The sequence below is a fragment of the Cheilinus undulatus genome, linkage group 9, assembly GCF_018320785.1.
Source record: "Cheilinus undulatus linkage group 9, ASM1832078v1, whole genome shotgun sequence".
NCBI classification, from domain to species: Eukaryota; Metazoa; Chordata; class Actinopteri; order Labriformes; family Labridae; genus Cheilinus; species Cheilinus undulatus.
Genome location: NC_054873.1, coordinates 25,305,065 through 25,329,609, shown reverse-complemented (window position 1 = coordinate 25,329,609; position 24,545 = coordinate 25,305,065). Strand labels below are relative to the sequence as shown.

General features: G+C 39.1%; 2 protein-coding genes across 2 annotated transcripts in view; both read right to left on the bottom strand.

The window, feature by feature from the left end:
• The window catches only part of otogl (otogelin-like), a 36,997-nt gene extending 28,672 nt beyond the window's left edge, over positions 1-8,325 (bottom strand). Inside the window, exons 1-16 of the mRNA XM_041795984.1 lie at positions 8,253-8,325; positions 7,910-7,952; positions 7,510-7,588; positions 7,215-7,293; positions 7,011-7,103; positions 5,337-5,491; positions 4,202-4,323; positions 3,763-3,968; positions 3,117-3,241; positions 2,920-3,026; positions 1,121-1,227; positions 838-963; positions 653-761; positions 519-565; positions 292-437; positions 74-200 (exon numbers count right to left, since the gene is read on the bottom strand). Of these exons, the coding sequence (XP_041651918.1) occupies positions 74-200; positions 292-437; positions 519-565; positions 653-761; positions 838-963; positions 1,121-1,227; positions 2,920-3,026; positions 3,117-3,241; positions 3,763-3,968; positions 4,202-4,323; positions 5,337-5,491; positions 7,011-7,103; positions 7,215-7,293; positions 7,510-7,588; positions 7,910-7,952; positions 8,253-8,325 (1,744 nt within the window). The remainder of the gene's footprint in view (positions 1-73; positions 201-291; positions 438-518; positions 566-652; positions 762-837; positions 964-1,120; positions 1,228-2,919; positions 3,027-3,116; positions 3,242-3,762; positions 3,969-4,201; positions 4,324-5,336; positions 5,492-7,010; positions 7,104-7,214; positions 7,294-7,509; positions 7,589-7,909; positions 7,953-8,252) is intronic.
• A 6,050-nt stretch (positions 8,326-14,375) lies between these two features.
• syt1b (synaptotagmin Ib) lies at positions 14,376-21,026 on the bottom strand. The gene is made up of 8 exons (XM_041796019.1): positions 20,885-21,026; positions 18,348-18,535; positions 17,836-17,949; positions 17,523-17,690; positions 17,282-17,449; positions 15,175-15,292; positions 14,675-14,808; positions 14,376-14,582 (listed from the first exon to the last, which is right to left on the bottom strand). The coding sequence occupies exons 1-8, from the start codon at positions 21,024-21,026 to the stop codon at positions 14,376-14,378; spliced, it is 1,239 nt and encodes a 412-aa protein (XP_041651953.1).
• Positions 21,027-24,545: the final 3,519 nt, after the last annotated feature.

The following is a 24,545-nucleotide window of genomic DNA, read 5'->3' as shown; positions in this document are numbered from 1 at the left end:
ATATTTGTCATTACAGTACAAAGAGGGATTATTTCAGACTGATTTATCAACATTTGATTTTCAGTTGTCTTACCATCAACATAAGGCAGGACAGGCCCAGGGTTAACACCAATTATTACCTCTCCCTCTCTGGTCAAAGTGATCTGTCGGCTCACATCTTCATCCAATACCACAGTTACTGACTGAATGCACACCTGCTGCTGTAGATACAAAGTTTAAAAAGAAAGTAAGAAAAGTCTAGCTACAAGGAATCCTGAAAGACTGTGAGTTGTGTAAAATGATGCACTCTACCTCTGCACAGGTCGTATACTGCAGAGTGACAGTGAATCTACTGCTGCTGCGGCTCTTTGCCAGGACGTACTGACACGCCCTCGGCTGGAGAAACATCCTTCCGTCAAAAGTCGTCACATACACATCACCAACCACTGAGCACTCAGCTGAGAAGACAGAAGGGGTACAATATTGAATATGAATCCATGTTTTCCTCTTCTTTAGCTTTCCTGTTTATCTTAACTTACCTGTGCAGTTGTTCTCGGTGCAGTTCCACACTCCACCCATGCACACACTAAGAAAACACGCAGCAGGTTAGCTGCACTATGGCAAAGCAAAAGCAACAAACTATGCTCACTAATTATTACAAGTTCATACTCACCATATGCTACATCCTTGTCTAAGCACATGTCCTTGTACATATGATGTACCATGGTAAACACACGGACACTGAGAAACAGGGATACAGGTTCCATTTTGTAGGATGAGACCTGTGGAGAAAAAAATTACAAGTTTAGTCAATCAGTTTTAGAGAAATACCAATAAAGTAGAGTAATTTTTGAATACCATCTGGGCAGTAGCATCCATCCAGACAATGTAAGTTGGTTCCCAAACACTCTTTTTCAAATGTACAGGTGGGTGGACAGCAACTTATACAGTCTCTGTAGACAAAACTCTCCTCACAGCCATCATCTAAACACACATGTACGTGAGTTTTACACTAAAACAGATGCATTAAACCATTATTTACATGTCTTTTAAAACCAAATACTGAATCATTAACAGTCAAATATGCGATGAGTCTTATGTAAGAGATGCATGAGAATCTAGAGAAACAGAATTGACTTACAACAAGAAGGAAAGCTGTCCCTCCACTCTCTGACTGGATATCCAACATGTGAGCAGGCGCGGGTGTACTCAACCAAGGCTCGACAAAACGTTTCCTCATCATCAGATCTGAAATAAAGGAATATTGATCCTGAAACATTATTGACAGAAGGGCTGAGCAACATAGACCAAAAGTCTGATCTGATATTTTTTCATCTGATTGTGGATACACAGTTTACATTGCCTTTAAAAAGTATTCATCCCCTTAAGAAGGTTCTAAGTAGAGCTTCAAAATGCAAAAAGAAGAAATGGGAGTAAGACAAAAAAAATCTGAGCAAGCAATTGATTGAAAACAGCAATTAAACTGAAATAGTGTGTTCATCAGCCGATCAAAAGTTTAAGACCACAGCCTTTAAAAGACAAAATCTGTGCAAAAATGTGGATTCACTGTCATTTTCTGTCAGGTATTCACACTGTCGTGACCTCCTAACGGCAAAGGCAGAAAAGCGTTCCATCTTTGAGCTGCATAAGTAAGGCCTCTCGCAACGCCCCATCCCTGCTTAGGTTGGATGCAATAAGACAGTCATTTTGAATTTCTTAAAAGATCCTGAGGGTTATGGTACAAAAAAGTCAAGTGGTAGACCCAAAAAAATTTCACCGGCGCTGAGCCAGAGGATCAGATTGGCTGTCTGTCAAGACACAGGATGATCCTCAACCCAAATTAAGGCCATTACTGGTGCCGACTGCAGCCCAATAACCATCAGACGGCATCTGCAAGGGAAGGGCTTAAAAAACAAAAACGTCTCCAAAGACTTTGTCTCCTTCAACACCACAACATTGTCCATTTGGATTTTGCAAGGGAGCACCAAACATGGGACATTAAAAGGTAGAAGAATGTTTGATTCTCTGATGAGAAAAAAAATTAATCTTGCAGTCCTGACGGCTTCCAACGTTACTGGCATGACAAGGAGATCCCACTTAAGATGTTTTCTCTGGGCACAGTGGAGGGGGCACCATCATGTTCTGGGGTGCTTTTTCCTTCAATGGAACAGTAGAGCTTCAGGTTGTGCAGGGGCATCAAACGGCGGCTGGCAATGTGGAGATGTTGCAGCGGGCATCCCTCATGACTGAGGGCCCTCGTCTGTGTGGTAATAACTGGGTTTTTCAACAGGACAATGCTGCAGTTCACAATAACAGCCTGACAAAAGACTTTTTTCAGGAGAATAACATCACTCTTTTGGACCATCCTGCATGTTCCCCTAATCTAAATTCAATTGAGAACATTTGGGGATGGATGGCAAGGGAAGTTTCAAAAATGGCTATCAGTTCCAGACAATGGATGCCCCTCGTAAAGCCATTATCACCACTAGGAGCAACGTTCCCACTAGCCTCCTAGAAACACTCGCATCAAGCATGCCGAAAACAAATTTTTGAAGTGATAAACAATAACGGTGGAGCTACTCTTACTGAGTCCTTTTTTGAAACTTTTATTTCTGTTTTGAGGGGGTTTTCGGGATTTTTTTAGCTTTGTTCCTAAACTTTTAATCAGCTAATGAACAGACTATTTCAGTTTAATTGCTGTTTTCAATAAATTTAGTACTCAATTGTTTTTGTCTCACTCCCATTTCTTCTTTCTGCATTTTGAAGCTTTACTTAGAACCTTCTGAAGATCCAGCAGTGCAAAATGTAAATTCTTGCAATTTTCAACTGGTCAGGAGTATACATCTCAAATACTTGATGTAGCCCATCCCTAACTATAGCATTTAAAAAAGAAGATTAAAAAGAGGTTTAATAAATCAATTTGCACAAAGTTTGACTTACAGGCAGAGATCAGACACACAGCTGGCAACAAAGGGATTTGGGTCTATGTTTTCATGACAGGACAGGAAAGGGAAGAAGAGAAGTGCGCTGCATTTCTCTATAGCATCCTGCAAGCATTCACAATTAACCAGTCATGAATGGAATACATCAGAATAACAGAGTATTAAAAAATGAGATTATTTTTCCACTGTACTTACATCCATGTCTGACTCAGAGTCGCAGGGCCCATTAAATTCAATGTCTACTGAAGGACAGGCTCTCTCGTGAGGCAGATCCACTGCCCAGCTGTTAGCGAACAATGCTGGTTCATCTGTCCGGAGGCCTGGAACACACAAACAATACAAATACATTTTGTATGCACATCTGGCTAGCATATTACACATGCAGGGTAAGATGCTGTACAAGTAAAGTACCAATCAAACATGCACAAAATCAATTCTGTTTCACCTGTCATCAGTTAACATTTACATCAAGTTTGTTAGAAAAACTCGGCATTCTGAGAAAGTCTAAGTGTAAATATACTACATATAAAGTAAATTTATTGGTGTTTTGCACCTGTTCATTCTCTTTCTGTGAGCTGATCTTCACTCTACCGCCCTCTGCTCCAACAAACAGGGAACAACAGTTCATGTTACGGATCATCTGAGGAAGAACTCAAGCTCCTTTCAGCCATTCAAAACCCAAACTATCAGCTCTCTCTCATCCTTCCTCTCAGGTCTTTTCAGGCTAGACTACTTCTATAATTGGCCAGAATTTGAGTTGAGTGTATAATAATAATAATTGAGGCGAGTGGGTGCTGAGAGAAGGGATAAGAGGATGAGGGGCCGGTCAGGCCGGTCTTACCACGGGAAGTGGTGAGGTCATCGCCAGCAAGGTGGTTGAAGTTCCCACACAGGCCACAGGGGGCACCCTGGTGCTCCTCGCTCATCTTCAGGTAGACACCTGAGCCTCCATCCCAGGCCAAAGAGAATCCAAACACACTCTTCACCAGCAGATAATCAGCCAGGCGCTCAATAAATACACTGCCTACAGTCTGAGGCAGACTTAACCTGATGTTTCAGAGACAGGCATGTCAAGTGAGTTATTCTGAATTCATGCTTATAATGCTCTGCACTGGGACTTTACAGGGGTTGTAGACCATAAACAGAGATTGTTTTCCTCCCTTTCAGTTCTAAAAAGTTTTGTAGAAACATTTTCCAGCTGAGAAATTTTAAAATCAGTCCTCGTTTTTATTCATCTTACTTGTAGCAGAACAAACAGACGACCATTCACATGAACAAACCTGCGTCCTCCCTGGTGGACCTGGTATCCAGAGATGTGGATCTCATCCTCGTTTGGGAAGAACAAACTGAGTGCTCTTGGGCATAAATACACACTCCCGTCACACACTCTGCTGTTGTGAACCTGAAAAAAATAAAGACAAATAATTCAACAGAATAACAGAAAGGGTCAGGTTTGACTTAATCACACATGCAAACACTGTTTCTGAACCTATGGGGCTGGTGGTGCCATCCAGTTTTCTTTTATTTGTCAGAGAGTTGCTGTTAGCTTGAAACTTCTTCATGCTATATGAACATGTGCACAAATATATTTCTTTCTAAATGCACATTGTATTCCTCAAGTAGCTAGGCTTCTAGTCTTTTTGCATAACAATTAGTTATACAGGTGCATCTCAAAAATGTGAATACTGAGGTAGTTTTTTTTCCTGCATGTGATTTTTTAAATTTATTTTAGAATTATTACATAAAAGGTGAAATATTTTTTGTTTGCTTTAATCTTGAGCTTTTGATCTTACAGCTCATGAACACAAAAACAGCATCTCAAAATACCACAATATTACATAAAACCCGTCCAGGATTTGTAATACAGAACTGCATCCATTTGTGCTCCTACTGCACAAATCCCTGCATCATTGGGATGTGGCACTGAGGCAACAGTAATACCAAAGTCAGCAAACCCAGTACTAGTAGTCTTGGCACTGTGGGTAGGTGTCAAGTCCTCCTGGAAAGGGAAATCAGCAACTCAACAAAGCTTTTCAGCAGGCAGAAGCTTGAAATTCTCTTTAAATCTCCTCACAGATCACTGTGCTGGCTTGATTGGCAGCCAACAGGCCTGACCTCAACCCCAGAGAAAATCTACAGGATACTGTCAACAGGAAGATGAGAGAAACCAGAGCCAGCAATGCAGAAATGAAGGCCACTAAAGCAACCTTGGCTTCCATAACACCTCAGCAGTGCCTAGCTGATGCAGTAATTTGTGCAATTTGTCCACTTTGGATTGTTTAACTTTCTAGAAAAATACTGCAGTATTAAAGTTTGATTATGTGATTGTCTCTAACTGAAAATGAAATGATTGAAGAAAAGATTATGATAAAAAATAAATAAATACTTTGGTCACTTTGCTCTGTATGCTCTTACCCACACTGTGTACTGTGGTGTAGCTGAGTGGCAGTCCTGGGCCAGGACGTATGAGCAGGTTCCAGGGAAGTAGAAGTAGATGCCATCAAATGTTTCATAGTGGTGCTGACCCCATGACCTGCAAATGCCGTCTCTATCCTGGCCCTGGTTAGGTACTGTGAGGAAAATGGGCAACTCATTCAGATAGGACTTTTGTTATGATGAGGTGGATCAGTTTCATGTCGTGACAAGAATTTACTTCACCAGCAATGACACCTCATTAAACTGAAATGTCAAATCATATCACTTTACAATCTTTCTATCCTTCATCATGTTTTATTTCCTTGAACTCTTGTGCATGGAAAACGACAACCTGAATTTTCTAAAAAGCCCTTTGTTACAGGAAATCCCCGTGGCTTGCTATGCCAAGATGCTGCGTAAGACTCCCTCCCAAATGTGAGGGAACTGGGTCAGGTGACAGTCACATCTAATAGTCTTATCAGAGAAAAGCTTGTCCTGTTTATTGGAATCTGCAGTGGTTCATTCTGCAAGTGAGAGTTTACATTCATTCATGACAAGATGCCCAAATTTACTAATGCATAAACAAAATATTTGAATCTGACTTTATTGTTAAAGTCCCTGTAAAGTGAAATCCAACTAGATATGTTGGAATAACACTGAGATCTATGTGTCACTGAATTTTGGATTCAGACTATTGAAAAGTTGTTCACATCTTTCCTGGCTTGGTTTCATTTGGGCAGGATCGTATTTCTTGTGAGTGGGTGTGGCTTCGGCTCATTCAACCAACATGCCCACACCATCATTGAGAGGATGTTACCGCCTCATTTTTCATGATTTTGAGGCATAACTATATAAACTTAAATGTTTTTCATGACTGAAATTTGGCCCGGAGGTTCATAACACAGTGGCCTGCCATACAGCTAAACTAAAATAGAGATTTTTTTTAGCACTTTACTGACACTTTAAAACTTTGTTGTCCATATCAATTTAATATTTTTCCATGTTTTTAGCCAAAGTAGCCAAATTAAGTAGATAGTCTATATAGGGGTTTGATTTGCATCTTTTGGTCAACTGCAGGTCCCCTGGTAGCTATATAGTGTGTCAACACTAAATTACATACTTGAAATTAAAATGGTCTTTACAATAATTGACCTCAGATCAGACCACAGATATACTGTACAAGAAGCCTGTTCAGAATATAGAAACCAGAAACTCCATCACTCAGCAATTACACTATTACCAAGCAACTTTATATTGGCTGCTGAAGGGAGTGAAGTTCATGTCTGGGGTCTGTGTGTTTGTGTTGGGGGGGGTAGACTGGCCTGTGGAGGATTGGTATCAACAACAGGAGATAAAGAGGGAAAAAAATCTAGTAATCTTATAATTAATACTGGACTGTGCATAAATAATTAACATTTGTTGAATGATTTGTGAGTCTAATGTGCACACTTGAACTATTTCATACACAGACTCATTTTGTCTGTAGTTTCCTGAATGTGTAACTCTATACTGTTATTAAAAACTTCTACGTATGCTGAGCAGCAAGGCTGTTGCATACCAGAAATAGTACTTAATTGTGCCAGTGTGATGAGATACTGATGCACTTGAGCTGTTGCCAAAGGAAGATGTGCAGCCTTAAGTGTGTTTGCTTGTGTCTGTGTGTGAATTACTCACTGATCTGGCAGCGATCTCCCAGTGCTTGGAACTGAGCACAGTCACACACACCACCGTCTTGACACCAGCCACCATTGAGGCAGCCACAGTATTCTGGGAAAGACACAAACAACCCCTGCTTCATTTAGGCAGCCAGTCTTGGTAATTATAGTCTTTATGCCTCACTGAATCCTTTTGGGGTCACCTTATGAGCAGGAAAATTACCTGAAGAGGCATCTCTGGCTGTGTAATTGTGCAAAATTCTGCGTGACAGGGTATTTTCCGACAGCAGTGGCCTGTACGTCTGGGAAAATAAACAATACACACTCAGATTGTTTCCTTGAATAATACTCAAGCTTTAACAGTGTCAATGACAAAGACTGTACCACCGGTGTACCTGTAAGTTGAAAGTTGCATCAGTTGGAATGGGAGAGAGTGTATGAGTCAGTGAGTGTGTCTCATTCTTTACAAAGGCATCTTTGTGCCCGTTAGGGTGTTGTGCGCATGTGGGTGCCCTGACCTCCTCTGGTTCTCTTAGGTGTAGTGTACCCACCTCCTCCCCAAGGAGATCCCGTTTCCTCCGAAGTGCATTAGCCCTTCTGCACACACACAAACATGCACATTAGTGGAGAGAAACAGTCAGAGGGGAGACTTTTAAGTGCACTTTACACCACTTGAATCCAGACTCAAATATACTCCTTACTGAACCCTCACAAGCACCCATACACACACTCATACCCTGTCTCTTTTACACTCTCTAGTGACAGAAAGTGTAAATGCAACCATCACTTTCAGCCTGTAAACATTTTAGAATTACAAGTTGAAAATGTGGATTATTTTTTACACAATATCATTTGTATTTTAGCTTAGCTTGTTGTGTTGACAAAAGAGAAGCATTCATCAAAATTCTTTTAAATTACCTTTGTATTCTTCCTTCTGCCCCGGAAAGTCGACCCTGAGCTCCTAGAAAACGTCATACAATAAGCATTTAAAAGAAGTAATAATGTCATGTAGACACAACAACGTGAAGGGAAGGAATCGGAGCGCTTTTAAATACTGTGTTTGCTTTAATAATTAACAATAGGGAACTCCCTGACAGATAATACAGGAAAGAAAAGAGGTAGCTCCCATAAACATAAAGAATAAGCTCATTTCTTACATTATACCAATAAATATCACTAAGATGATGTTAAACCCGTCTAATATACTGATACCTATGGGGACTATCATAGCAGTTTGGAAAAAAGAAACTGTTAGACTCACCCTCAAGTAACAGCAAGTGGGAGATTGAAAACGACACAAGAAGAAATCTTTCCACTGTCCACTTTAAGTTCATCTCAGAGTCCGAAAGAAAGTACCGCAGAAACGTTAAGGTTGCATCTCACTGGTCCCAGGAGTAGGATGTTTGTTTGGTAGCAAAAGGACGATTATCGGTCCTACCCGTAAAGCCTATCTGGTGGCGACAGCCCACCTGAGCAGGTGACGAGCACACAGCTGTGTGGGCAGGTAAGCCTACATTAGCCTCTGTCATTCCAACATCCTGGGCCAGCTGAAGGGCTCACGTCCCTGCCTCTGCTGTCTGTGTGGAAGCCCTCGGGTCTGTCGCTCCATCACGGATGTCTTCAGATTGGCAGACAAATAACCCTGACCTGGGTGGGACACCTCTGACGCTGCGTCAGAAACAGGCGGGAGGAAACGGCAGTGCATCTGTGCCAAACAAAGCTGTGAAATAGTTACACAAGTCAGAATTTGGAAGGAATCTCTAAAACTTGTAAATAATTTGGGCGCACCACCAGTAAGTGTTTTACCTTTAGCTCCGTTTAAGGTAGCTAACTAGTGGAGCCTAGAGGACGTAAGGGAAGAACTTGCTAGGGCCAGCACCCAGTGATGCAAGAACCTAGATGTATGTGCAAGAATTATTATAATGCATTTACCATTACTGCATGGGATTTTGAGGCCCTAAACTTATTCCAGTTTTAGAAGAATTTGCCGGTTTTTGTGTCCCTGATGTGCCATTCAGAATCACCTCAATCTCCCATTAACAGTTCTCAAAGTCAAAGCCCCATCTTTTGACTTTGTAGTGATTTTATGAAATTTTCTAGACAGATGCAGCTTGGGGAGATCTGCAAAATGGTCCGACTCTGTTTCCAGCACGAAAGCCGCCAGTGGCGTGCACAGACTTTTTCAAGGGCAGGGGCGAAAAGGAAAAAAAAGGGCACGTACAGCGCCTTCTCGCCACTGAAGAGGGCAATAAGTTTCGTGTGTTTTCAGGGCACTTTAGACATGTTATACAAAGGGCACATTATGTACCCTTAAAACAGACTAACCAGACAGACTACTCAAGTTAGTTTGTAGTTAGGATCAGCATCCACTAGAACTGTGTAGATTCAACGTTGGACTGTGAAGAACACACATAAATAAATAAATAAATAAATCCCTAGGGGGTCTGGGGGTCTTCCCCAGAAAATTTTCAATTAATTAGATGCCATTTCCTGTATTCTAGTGCATTTTAACACCATATTAGCACCAGATAATCCAAACTGGTTCTGTGAGATATAGTTCTGGCTCTGGGTCATGGATGGAATCAAGGAACTGAGAATTTAAAAAAGCTACAGACTCCACAGGGCCCCACGTTGAGTCAATGCTAAAAGCTGACCGGAGAATTTAAAATATGACCACATAATGTATAATTATAAATATGTCATTTATTCAACACACGATTAAAGAAATCAACAATTCAAGAAAATCTGACAATGTGCAGTCTTGGAATGCTGCGTTTTCAACATAACAAAAGAAATTGAATTGAATTTAAATTAAACAAATAATAGCTTAAGCCATAGCTGTTGAAAACAAGCTGCGACCTCTGGTCCTGAAAAATGAAGCCAATGCGGAAGTGCCAAAAATTGCTATACCGCGAGTGTCCACTTGAGGCTGGCTGCAGGAACACCGGAAGTTCCATCTGCACACATGTTAAACAGCTGGTTTTGACACTAGAAATAAACTGGTTTAAAGCCTGGTTCAAAACACCAAACGGGTCTCATTAGCTAGTGTCTTATTGTGCTCCCATTGTACGGGGGGGTGTGAATATTTTTGGAACACGATCGTTTGGATTATATTTAGGATGAAAGCTGATTGGCGCGTCTCATTTGATAGACAGATAGCTCGGCAGGCTGAGGTTCCATTTCTGTCAACCAGAATGCTAGTTAGCAGGCTGACAGGAAGTTGCGCTTAGTGGGCGGGCCGTAAAAAAATTAAAATAGAATAAAAAAATCCCAGATACTTAGCCCATCTGGGGGTCAACTTAAACCTGGCGGAAACCCTGATATGCAATGCTAACTCCACTTTTAACTTTACTTGCTAGCTTTAAAAAGATATTCCCACAGTATTTAGCTAGGCTTGCTCCTCAGCCTAGGTTTAACTCTACCTAATAATAGCAATTCCAGGCTACATACACTAGTATTAAGTAATGCATAATTGGTAACTTCAGAGACAGCTTGCTGTATTAGCTACCTACCTCACACAGCAGTAGGATGCAGGATTGCACCTCAGTCAGCATTAAGCTCCCACTGACATGTGACCGTTTGAGAGAGAGTGTTCCTAAAACTGAATTAAATGGATGGAATGGACTTACTTCAACAATGGGAATGTGTTCTTAAAACTTAAGTTACTACAGTATCTATCTAGTTGCTATCAATTTATTCCATCATTTACTAAATACAATGAATCTAACTGACCTAACCTAAAGTGTAAATTGAAAATAAAATCTAGAAAGTTTATTAGCCCAACGGCCGTTTGCAAAAAATAAATAAAAATAAAAAAACAGAAAATATGGGCTAATGGCCATACAGAGTGTATTGAACATAAACAGGGCTTAACTTGTTAACAACTCTGGGAAAGCTTGCATGCCTTCATTGGAATCAATGTTCTCCATCCAACGACAGCAGTTTAGTGTGTTTTTCCACCCAAGAGAGCAGTTGTGTTTTGCCAACTGGGAGGGCACTTAAGCACGCGTTTTTACCACCCAAGAGGGCAGTTTATCATGTTTTAACCGACCAAGAGGGCAATTAAGTGTTTTTTTTTATCACCCAAGAGGGCAGTTTAGTGTGTTTTTTCCACCTAAGTGGGCAGTTTAACGTGTGTTTTGCCAACCAGGAGGGCACTTTAGCGTGTGTTTTGGCTCCTAAGAGGGCACTTTAGCACACGTTTTGACTCTCGAGGGCACTTAAACGTGTGTTTGGCTTCCAAGAGGGCACTTTAATGTGTGTTTGGCTCTCAAGAGGGCACTTTAGAGTGCGTTTTGCCTCTCAAGAGGGCACTTTAAAACACATTTTGCCTCCCAAGAGGGCACTTTAATGTGCATTTTGGCTCCCAAGAGGGCACTTTAGCTCGCGTTTTTCAACAATTGGGCCACGAGGGGGGCGACTGCCCCCCCCCCGCACACCACTGAAACCCGCCATTTTTGAATAAATTATGGGACTTAGAAACAAGATGCTAAATGTGATTATTGGAGCAATTTGGAGATTAAATTATGTAAACTCCATCCGTCACGTCTCAAATGGGTTAATAGTATTTTTCCACCCTCTATCACCCAAAATCCTTGTTAAACAACATGGCAATAAACCAAATTAAAACAGCAAAGTATCATTAATATTCCAACCACATACAAAATCTCAACTTTTCCTGTGGCTTAACTTAAAATAACAAAATGATATAGAATTAATTATTAGCATAGTTGGCTGGCTAGCTAACTACCAGGCTTTTAGTTTCAAAATTTTACGTTTACATCTGGGTCACTTGACGGCCCTTTTTTTAAATGTATTTACTACCTTAAGGTAAAATAACAAAGGGGTTTAGCGTGAAAAAAATGTAATTCATTGTACGGTTTTAAATTAAACGCATCAAGACTGCACGGACAAGTACATCTCAAAAAATTAGAATATCATGGAAAGGTTCAATATTGTTTTGTCACTCATTTCAGAAAGTGAAACCCATATATTATATAGACTTATTACACATACAGTGAAATATTTCAAGCCTTTATTTCTTGAAATTTTGATGATTAACTATGGCTTACAGATAATAAAAACCCAAAACTCGGTGTTTCAGAAAAGTTCAATGTTTTTATCATTTTGGTTCAAATATCAGAAATAACAGCAGCACTGATGTGTTTTATCATAGTTCAGTCAGATACTCAAGTGTACAGCTAAAAAAAAATGTTAAAGTGTTCACTACTTCTTTAAACTGCGAGGAAATCAAGATGATGTATTCAACAAAGCAAACTATCACTTCTGTAAAAACAAGATCTGATAAGACATACTAGTTACCTAGCCTCTGGTTTTACTTGGGCAGGTAAAAATCTACGAATATAGTTTCATATAGTTTTTAAGGGGCTTAAAACCTCTGTCACTATCACTGTCTAGCTCAGAACCTCAACAGCATAATACTGCCCCCTTCCCTAACAGATTAAATGAATTAACTATCAGGCAACAATGGATATCCTGACAGTAGAGACACAATGGCAGTCATATGAGAATCATATTTCACTGTCCTTTGGATTGTCTCCGTCTGCAGGTTAATTGTGTTAACATCAGGTGAAGAGTGCATGAAGATGAACAGAACTTAGCAAAAACTCACAATGCTTTAAAAAATCTTTTTTGTTTTAATAGCAATTTACACAGTAATACATATTTATTATAGACTTTATAGCAGCTTTAGTAGAAGCAGGTTAAAAAATGTATGAACTAAGTTGGCTGTCATGGATATTGTTAAAAGTTAAACAGAGTTATTTGATCTATTATATATATCTAAAAGCCCAATTTTAAAAAAGTTGGGACGCTGTGTAAAATGTAAATAAATACAGAATGCAATGATTTGCATATGTCATAAACCCTTATTTACAATAAAACATAAACATGTGTTGAGATTGAGACATTTTACCACCTCATGAAAAATATTATTTATTATTATTATTTTGAATTTGATGGCAGTAACAGTTATCAAAAAAGTAGGGACAGGGCCATGTTTACCATTGTGGGCATTCTCCCTTTTAGCATCAGTCTGTAAACATCTGGGAAGTGAGGAGATCAGTTGCTGGAGTTCGGGAGAGGGCTGTTGTCCCATTCTTGTCTGATGTATGACTCTTTCTGTTCAACAGTTCATTGTTGTCTTTTGTTTTCTAATAAACCAAATATTTTCTACTGATGAGACGTCTAGACTGCAGGCAGGCCAGTTCACACCCTAACTCTTGTACTATGAAGCCATGCTGTTGTGATGGAGCTGGTGTGTGGTTTAGTATTATTTTACTTCCCTGAAAGGGGTGTGGGATAGATGAGAGCATACGTTGCTCTAAAACCTCTGGATATTTTTCAGCATTTATAGTACTTTTCCAGATGTGTATCCACAGGGACTAATGCAACCAAATATCACCAGAGTGCAGGCTTTTAAGTGTGCGCTGATTACAACATGGATAGTTATTTTCCTCTTTAGTTCGCAGGACACGGCATACATGGTTTTCATGAAGAATTTCAAATTTTGACTCATCTGACCACAGAGCAGTTTTCCATTTTGCCTCAGGCCATTTTGAAATAGCTTTGGCCCTGGAAAGAAGGTGGCGTTTCTGGATCGTGGTCACATATGGCTCCTTCTTTGCATGATACAGCTTTAACTTACATCTGTGGATGGCACAATGAACTGTGTTGACAGTGATTTATGGAAGTGTTCCTGAGTTCATGCAGTGATTTCCAGTACAGAATCAGGTTTGTTTTAGATGCACTTCTGCCCGAGCACCCAAAGATCACCAGCATCCAGTGTTGACCCTTGGCCTTGTCCCTTGTGCACACACATATCTCAAGATTCTCTGAATCTTTTGATGATATTGTGTTCTGTAGATGGTGGGAGGAAGATTTTTCTGAAATTGTTCCACAATTTTTAGATGCAGTTTACCTCTGAGAGACTGTATCTCTCTAACATGTTCCTTTGATACCCAGTCACATTATGGCCTGTTGCCCATCAACCTAATTCTTTGTCAAATGCTCTTTCATTTATTTTTCATTTGTACCACTCACTTTTCCAGTCTTCTTGTTGCCCTGTCCCTACATCTTTGAGAAGTGTTGCTGCCATCAAATTCAAAATAAGCTAATATTTCAATTAAATGTTAAAATGTCTCAGTCCCAACATCTGATGGGTTGTTTATGTTCTATTGTGAGTAAAATATGGATTTATGAGGTTTGCAAATAATTGTATTCTGTTTTTATCTACATCTTACAAAGTGCTGAAACTCTTTTGGCATTGGCGTTGTTCCTGATTGGGGTTTGCAGGGAAAAATAGGAATATAGGAACATAGACTAGAGATAGATGAGGTAAATGTGGCAAGATTACTTCACAATCTCATTTCTTGTTGGAGATAAGTGCGTTGACTTCATCCTCTGGTTGGAGGCTGTGCCACTGAGCTATTGGCCTCCTGGGATTTGCCAGCATGTCTGACCAATGGCATTGCTCTTTCCCAGTGCTGTTACCGCCCAGCAGCAACTTCCCAATGGCATCATTCTTCCCAATCTTATCATAGTCCAACACAGTCACTGCTATCTGCACTTTCTATGAATAAAAAACACCAACAGAAGAATGAATGAATTTCAGGTCTATTAAATTAAATTAAAGTAAGATTTGGTGTTAACAAGTATGCATACCTCTATCTGTTCACATGGAACTTCAAAGCTGAAAGACTCATTGTAGTAAGGGTTCAGAGTGTTTTTCTTTATTGTTGTTTTCTTTTTCTTGAGTCTTTTCCCATTCTGCAATAAGTGGATCTTCACATAAGGGTCTGATGGAGAGAGCAGATGGGATTTATGGCAGAGTAACAGATGCAACAGCCTGGCAATGATGCAGAAACTCCATCAGTCATTAAACAACAGCAGCTATTGTGGGAGCTCCAAGTGTTTTCACTATGAATAGAAACTGCCGGAAATTAGCACACAGCACTAAAATATAACTATTAACCACCCTATTGTGGGTCATTAAGACAGCAGGCAATTGTTGTATTGACCATTTTTTGTCTTTTAATGCATGAATACGTCTTTATTTTGATCTGACATGAAAGTTTTATAGAGAGAAACACATGCATGAACTCAATAAAGCCCCTCTGATTAAAATTGTATGCAAACTGAAATATGTTAAAGATTTGACTGACCTGATAATCCACCCACATCCATTTTCTTCAGGTTTTTGGCCTCCAGGATCACCACTGTCAGCTTCCCTGCAGTTGGCACATACCTCAAGGACAAACATATGTCTCCAAGCCGCTCACTCTAAAGTAAAAAAAAAAAAAAAAAAAAAGTGAATAGGTTGATTTTATTTAAATCATTTTCTTCAAGGTTATGTTTAGAAAATACAGAGGCTTACAAAACAAAATCAGAAGAAGCTGTGGGAAAAAAAACATAAAAAGGTCTTATAAAGTGGCTACTGACTCCTAACTTATCCAATACGCTGTTTGCAAGTTTTTTTAAGTGAATGAGACATGAGACATTTAGGAGCAGTGGTGGACTTATTTTACATCACGGTGGCTGCAGGGAGATGTTGCTGTGGCTTCACCACAGTGTGCTGAAAGCGACAGTGAAGCATGTGATCGATGTGATTAAAGGAAAACAGCTTTTTATAGGCCTTAATTGTACTTTGATTAATGCATTAATGCTGACAGCCTTAAGTGTTACCTTAAGTTCATATTAGCAGCAGCTATCAAGTGTATCACATAAACAGGTGTATCTAAAAAATGAGAAGGTCGTGTATTTTTAAAGTGAAATATTTCCAGACTTTTTTTTGTTTTAATGTTGATGACCAAAGCTTACAGCTCCACAGTTAAAAAGCCACTATCTCAAAATATTAGAATATCATAAAACATCATACCGAAAAAGTATTCATGAATTATGACCTTTAGGGAAAATATACCCATTTATGTACTCAGTACTTGGTTTAAGCTCCTTTTATAAAAATTACTGCATCTTTATGATATGTCATGGAGGCAGTCAGTCCGTGGCACTGCTGGGGTGTTATCAAGCCCAGATTGCTTAGATGGCAGCCTTTAGCTTGTCTGTGTTGTTGAGTCTCTCATCTTCCTCTTGACATTTTTCCCTATGGGGTTCAGGTCAGACCAGTTAGCTGGCCAGTCAAACACAGTAATACCATGGTCAGCAAACCCGTTTCTGGTAGTTTGGGTTTCACTGTCGGCAGGTGCCAACTCCTGCTGGAAGTGCAAATCAATATTTTCACAAATCATTTCAGCAGATGGATATACAGTGCTCAACGAATTTATTAGACCACCACCTAAAATAAGGTTTATGCCACAGCTGCCCTAAATTAACAGCATTGGTAATTACCAAAATCATTTTTTATGTTTCTGCAATGGTTAATACACCAATATGTAGAAGCTCTTTAACCCAAATGATATTTTTAATACTAAAATATAATTATTATTGTTATCCATGAATTTTCAAATTTACTGATTTACAAAAAATAAATAAATAGTAAAGCACTTTATTATTTCTTGATTAATATGTCAAATTATAGTTATTTACTTGCATTCCTGAACAGAAAAATGAGTTTTAGTGGTTGAATGTTATGCTTGATTCATTTCTGACTTCTCAGAGAAGCCCAGTGAGCCGGCTCAAATTTGGGTATAAAAAGGTGAATTCAGTTTGAAATTCCTCATTCCTGTTCAAAATGGTAAAACGTGGAGAGCTCACTGAAAATGAAAAAGTCCACATTAAAGCACTTCATGATGCTGGATGGTCTCTGACACAAATATGACAGGTGGTCTAATAAATTTGTTAAGCACTGTATATGCATCTGCAGATGGTTAAAACTGGAACCCCCATCATATCATATGGGAGGTAATGGAGTTATATGAAGTTGAAGAAAATCACCTTGCACAAACTTTTAAGGAGAACAATGGCTGCAATGTCAGTAATGACTGTATTGGTTTTATGTGATGACCTGTTTGTGCGCACTGGGTTGAAAAGAAAAATCTGCTTCAGTTGGAATATGAAAAAATGTTTTAAAAAGTTTAAAAGAGACGATTTATTCTCAGAAGTATTGCTTGCATTTTTTGCTTTTTTTAAAACTAAGTTTTATTATTAAAAGAAGAATTATTTGATTTAACTCAAAATCAAAATAAACATGTGGCCTTTTTTTCTCTAAAATAAAAAAATAATTCAATAGTAGTTTATTCTGACTAACAACTTGCTTACTCTACTCTGTTGGTATAAGTGTCGCTCCTCCCTCCTATCACAGTGTACACTCACCTCCTCCTTCTCTGCCTTCTGCAGATCCCTCCACTCCTGCAGAGACTGGCTGAAGTCCACACTGCTCATCGGTATCTTCACAGCTCCAATGGCATCATGTTTTGAGAAACGGTCAAAGTCATACACAGTCATCACAAGTGTTTTCCCGCCCAGCTCAGTGTACGCCACCTACAGAACAATCATTTTGAAATAAATACACAGTAAACCACATAATGTACTCATGTACAAAACCTGGTTTTACCTTAAATGTGAAGGTTTCGTTGAAATTGGGTTCAAGAGTCTTCCTATGAACTTTAGTTTCAAACTTTTTCTTCTTGTCCGGCAGCAGATAAAGTTTGACGTAAGGGTCAGAACTTCCTCCTACATCCATCGCAGGGAGCTCAGCGGCCTGGAGGATGCCTACTACCAGCTTGGTTTGAAAGCAAAGGAAAGAAATACCAAGAGAGGAGAATCTGGCTAATTGACACAAGGATGAGAAGTATTCAGATGTGACATTTGAGAGATGGCAGACGGTGGTAAAAAGAAGCATGTTTCAGTGAACAGCATCATCTCACCGTATTATCAGTGAAGTTGTAGTCTAATGTGAAATGCAGCCTGCCAAGCTTCTCCTCCTCCTTGGGCTCATTATCTAATAGCTCTGTTTCTTTTTTACCTTCATCTTTCTGCGGCTGCATGGAAACAGAGACACACATCACATGCAGGTGAAATCTGTTAGTTTTATGAGAAATCGATGAAGACTTTCTGTCAGCTTGTGTTCCTATAGTATGCTGAGTAGCTTTACACAGCCAGAGGCCATTAGACAGAGGTAAGGTTACCATCTAAAGTTTATTTACTGTTTAAAGGGACGTTTTACACCAACACTGTTTAAATGTGACCTGCAGCACAACTTATCTCACCCTTTCTTCTTAACTTCAGCATGAGCAATGTGCAAAAAATCCATTAGTTAAACAAGCACTGACAGTTTTACTAGTCCTGACTGACCTGGATGTCAGGACTATGATACATGGCAAGGACGATACATCTGAACTCTCTCTCTCTCTCTTTGTGTTTTGTGTGTGTATCCTACCTTGATGTAACCTCCATTCATTTCAGTGTCATAGTCCCCCTGGCTCTTCTCTTTTCCCTTCTTCTTGTCTTTTTCTTTTTCTTTGTCCTTGTCCTTCTTTCTCAGGCACTTTCTCCACACACACACAGCACAGGACAGCACCACACACAAACTCACCATGCAGAGGGCGGCCATAGCCCATGATGGCACTGCATAAAATACACACAGACACATACACACAGGATGGTCAGAAAATTGATTGCATACACTCTTTGTCAATATTATATGATGGCCCCAGTGTCCTCCCCTTTGCATTTACATATCAGAGACCAGTCATTAATAATACCCAGAATGCACTTTGTCTCCAAGTTTCATTTAGAAAACGCTTTGGAATGCAATCCAGTGTTACGCTTCGCTCTTTTGCGTCATCATTTTTCTCATCACACCATTGCTTCAGCTGTCATTAATACATCTTATGAGTCTTTCTGGGTGTACTGGTTTGAAACTGGTGTGATAAAAAAGAGACGTGAGCTTTTGTTTGAACTGCACTTTTAGTTTCTACAATTCCTTTTGGATTGATCGGATCTAAAAAGTGTGAAACCCAAGTCTTATCTTTGAACAGTAAGTAGTTTTCACCCAAAAATTGTGAGGACACCATATTTACTTTACAAAACACCAAAAATATGGATTTTTAAAATGTTTGTATATGTTTTGAGTGTTTTGGCTACTTGATAGGAGGCTGTTCAGTCAGTAAGAAATAGTGTCAGTCCCTCAGAGACGTATGGTCTAGTCCTTTTTTAAATGATGAACAACAAGAGCTTGCTAAGGCCTGGTACATGGGTGTAGCACAGGGGGGAAAAAGGGTACTCATTACCCAGGCCCACAGTAGGGAGGGGCCCTTGAGAATCCTGCAATGAAAAGTGTGTTTTTATTAGTTTTTTCTTGGTTACCAGTGTCATTATTATTTCAAAAGCAACTAAATTAATTGGCCAACAGGCTAAAATTTGTATGAAATAGAATCAAATAAAATACTGGGGTGCCCCTCCCTTAAAAATATCCAGATGGTGTTGTCCAGCGCTGCAAAATAATGAAAGTAAATTTAATCTAACCATAGTAAAAATGTTGAACACATTAAAATGCAGAGATTTTGTAATAATGACACAACATTTGTTGCTTGGTTCGCTGGTTAAGGGGGCCCCTGTGTAATATTCTTTCAGGAGGCCCTAAATCCCTAGCTACGCCCCTGGCCTGGTAAGAACTTAATTTCAACTAAAAAGTTCTGGAGATCTTTTAAAATTCCCATTGAAATAATGAGAATTTCCCAAAAACATAAAACATTCCCTTAAATTCCCTAAAATTTCTAAGACATTCCAAAAAAAAAAAAAAAAAAAAAAAAAAAAATCCTGTGAAAATCCAAAAATACCCCAAAATGTGCAAAAGTGTTTTCCAAAAGTTACAGCAATCTGACTTAAGATTTACCCCAAAATTCAAATCACATTCACAAAATATTTACAAATAAATTCTCCTAAAATTCCATGGGAAATTATTGAACTCATCAAACATATTCCTGCCAAAATTCAAACAAATTATCTAAAAATTCATAGAAATTCTGGAAAATTTCAAAGGAAATCCCCTAAACAAGTTTCCAATCAGATCCCCCAAAATCACACATAAATACCTCACATTCCCATGAAATTACCTAAAAAGGGTGAAAATCAAACTCTCCAAAATATACAAAAATATGCCCAAACACTTTCAAGAAAATTCTCAAAAATTTCACTGTAAATTGTCTAGAGATTTGAAGTGAATCACTACAACTTTTTTCATCATTATGTTATAAGAAAATAAAAATTTATCAATGTCCTCTATTGTGCACACAGGGTCTCAATGATATGTGCAGATTTTAAATAAAATCCATAATTCTTGTGCCTTTCACTTCAGTTTGTCCCCCTCCCTGTCCTCAATTACATGTCCTGATCTCTGTCTGCTGTCATATGTGGACGTTTTTCATCATGTCCTGTACATTTTGCTTTGTTTGTCCTAATATAAATTGTTCACTCTGTTCTACTTGTTATCCCTGCTGTTTTATAGCTGTTGTGTGTTTAGATGTACATAAAGTTAACAAGTACCCTCACTGTTTAGTGGCTTTTCTCTTAGCCTCTCTTTTCATTTTTGCAACAACTTAGCCTAACTTAACTTCACCTGACTGTAGAAAGTTGTTGGATTTTACACTTAATAATTTCAAAAAATGTAAGTTTTGGTTCAAATATATTTATGACTTTTAAAGTAAATAATGGTTTTGTTTTTTTTTCTTGTACCAACTTTTAAAATGTGATTATTATTTTAAAAAGTATTCTTTATTAAAAATAAACAGCTCCTTTTTATTATTGTTTTATCTGGAGTGGCCCTAACAGACTGTTGTAATAACAGATTAATTTTTCCAAGTGGGTCCTGTGGGGTCCTGAGCAAAAAAGGTTGGGAGCCACTGTGTCTAGGTTATGTAATACTAGACCACTTTAAATGGACATAAAGATGAAGAATGAGGATGGCTAACTCACTGTGAGCCCTGTGCAGTTCACTCATGAATTTGTTGAGGCTGTGGGACGGTTGTTGGCCTGTGGTGGTGGTTGCATTTGACATATCAGTGGAGGAAACAGGGGTGCCTGGTGCACCAGGGGGAGCTTGATGGTTCCCAGTCATTACTTTAGGAGTGACAGCAGATCCAGATAAAAACTACCTAGAGACAGAATAGAGGGAAAGAATTCATAGCTTTAAACAAACAATTTAGGTGATAAAATCCTAAAGAATTACAGATAAAGATAATCCCAAGAGCAGAGTGTCCATAAATCCTGTTAATGGCTGTATTTGAAGCAATAATGTGCTTATAGATGCTGTATGACCATCAGTGTCAAGTGACTTCTCTTGTTTCTGCTGGCCTGGCACTAACACTTTAACACAGGATATGCAACCCACTGTCCCTGCCAAACCTGCTGACATGGAGGGGAGAGGAAGGGGAGAAGTAAAGCTGAAGCGTCACGCGTGGACCTCTGCTGTTTTGCAGTGAGTTGCCAGAGGTGAGAGTGATGAGCCAAGGTCACGCTCGGTGCAGGTGATCAGAATACATGAGAGAAAAGTTCTTCTGCCAAGACTCAACTCCCCGGGTGCAAAAATGTTTTGATTTTTTTCCTGCAGACATCATAGGTATTGAGTATCTGCGGTTGAGTCAGCAGATGTGATCTACACCCAAGCAAACACTGATCTCAGGTTATAGCGTATTTTTCAGGATAAATGACAGTAGGTGCTACTTAAACACTAATAGATGCAAACTATCTAAAAGGATTTGACAGAACGGCTTGTTTTATTTTTAATCTCTCATCTGACCAGTCTGTTATCACTGCATATTTCTTATGTTTTTAAAGAAATATTTTTACTATAATGTTCTAGTGTGTGTGTGTGACTTTGCGCTTAAAAATGCACCATTTATGTTTTAAAATCCCGTGAAGGATAGACAGAACATTAGCTGTTAACTAGTAGCTCTAAAATGATTGTTGGAGTTTGACACTTGCATGCATTTGTGAATGTCTCCTTGTTAATCTATTTTTTGCAGAGGTGATAACGAAAGACTTGCTGTTTGCACCATGTGGTCCCCACAATGCAGCTGCTTCTCACATCTGATCTTACAAGATCGGAAAGGTACATAGCAGGACATGACATTAAAGCATCACTGCAAGATAAATACTTTAAGAGAAAAAAATGGGACAACAGGCTGCTTAAACCACTAGACATTTCTTTAACCTTCAGAAGAAATGTTGCTTTAGGTCAAGGTGAAAAACAAACAGAAAGTTGAGGGACTAACAAATACAAGTGACATGTGGGAACTAAATAGCTGTTCCCCTAGTCATCCCAGTCATTAACATTCATGCATTCATGCATTCATGCGTATATACTTAGATACCATCACACAAGAACTAAATCCCAATATTTTTGGTTAATAACAGAGAGACATACCTGTACTAAGCTGCCCCAGCAGTGATGCTCAGACTCACAGGGTCTTTTACTTCCACAGAGTTGAAGTGGACCAGGGAGGGCAGGAGCGGTGGAGCAACACTGAAAGGTAAAGGGTTTTTGTGTCCAGTCCTGAGACATACAAGAAGAAGAGTGCAGGTGTTCGAAAGCTCGACGAAGAGAGATAGAGAGTGAGGGAGGGTAGACCGTGTTGGAGTTGCTGGAGTTGCAGCTCTGTCATTCTGTGTTGCTTCCTTGTATTTGCCCGCCTTTGTTGGGGTGGTTTTGCTCTTTTCTGTCCATTCGGCTCGCCTGGGAATGCTAGTGCTTTTTTCTGATGCCCCACCTCTCATGACCTCTGTCCCATCCCTACGGGTCACCCTCACTGGGCCTCTTATGCATATTTATCAGTGTAGTGACATGGCTTTTTAAAAGCTCATTAGCATAGTGAGGGTTCAGCAATAAAGGACATTTACATTCATTGTGGACAGCTCTGTATATGTGGGGGTGCCTCCGGCTGCAGAACTGTCTCTTATTGTCTATGTATAGATGATGTTGCCTTATTTAGAAACTTAGGATGTGGTTTCTGCAGCAACATGGAGATCAAGTTCCGGCCCCGCCCCGTTCACCTTGAGGTACCAGAGATTCACAGAGACACTGTACAGAAGGAGGGATCATGAGACAAGGGGGGTAGGGGGGATGGGTGGGGAATAGAGGGCTCAACATAACCTCTGTGTGTGGCATATAAGAGAACTCACTGTATGGGAACATTTACTCCTCTGTCTGAGTGTGTTTTTCTGTCTGCCAGTGAATTTCTTGTAATTTCAACATCTTGTATTTGGTACAGTTGTCTGGAAAAAGTGAAAAGAACTGATTTGTATTTGTTTGTCAAAGGTCAAGGTCACTGCTACCTGAAAAAGGAGATTTAGTAACTCATGAATAAATCTTACCTGAAAGAGTACAGATGAGGAGATGATGAAGTGGTGATAGAGCTGAGCAATAAATTGAGTTTTTAAGATGTATCTTTATGTTCTTGACCAAGGTAGCCAATAAGCAAAGCTATACTAATTTCAAATGAAATTAATTGTATCTGCTTTTTTTGCATGATATGGTTCCGTTGGCTTCCTCCGCTGGACCTCCAGCAGGCATTGGGACGGTTTGTGGCTGAGTGTGAAGTCGTCGAGATGAGAGTCGGTACCTTCAAATCTGAGGCCATGGTTCTATGCCAGAAAATGGTGGATTGCTCCCATGTTGGGATTGAGTCTTTGCCCCAAGTGAAGGAGTTCAAGTGTCTTGGGGTCTTTTTTACAGGTTTGGGTAAATATTAAAAAATGGTTAAACATTTACAAAGACAATTCAATTCTTTGTCTTTCCTATCCTTAAAGAAGGGAAATGGGCAGGGCAAAATGCCTTTAATCAATGAAAAAAAATGCAATAAAAGACACATAAATTGTGAGGGGACACACAAAATAACTCTCAGGTGGAGTTCATTCCCCTCTATAGGCTACTAATAACTAAGTCATTTTTATATTTTTTCGTTCCTTTATAGTCACCTTTCATATGGAAGCCCATTTTCACCACTTAAAAAAATAAAAATGTTATAGTTAGGGAATTAAAAAAAAAAAGAAGAATCCTAAGTCATAATTATGAGATAAAAAGTCGAAATTATGAGATTAAAAAATACCATAATTATGAGATAAAAAGCCATAATTATGAGTTTAAAAGTCGAAATTATGAGATAAAAAGTCATAATTATGAGATAATGTGTGCCTATGCAGCAGTTACATTGACTTCATTATCTCATAATTTCGACTTTTTATCTCATAATTATGACTTTTTATCTCATAATTATGACTTTTTTATTTCATAATTTCGACTTCTTATCTCATAATTTCGACTTTTTATCTCATAATTATGAATTTTTATCTCATAATTTCGACTTTTTGTATCATAGTTATGACTTTTTATCTCATACTTTTGACTTTTTATCTCATAATTTCGACTTTTATTTCATAATTATGATTTAGGATTCTTCTTCTTTTTTTAAAAATTCCTTAACTTCCACATTTTTATTCTTTAAGTGACGGAAATGGGCTTCCATACCTTTCAGACAAACACTGTCCTATGAAGTGTTGGTGTCAGTGATAGAATAACAGCGTTTACATCCACGCGCTAGGCGGCAGCACTCAGCTCTGATGCACGCGACCATTGATA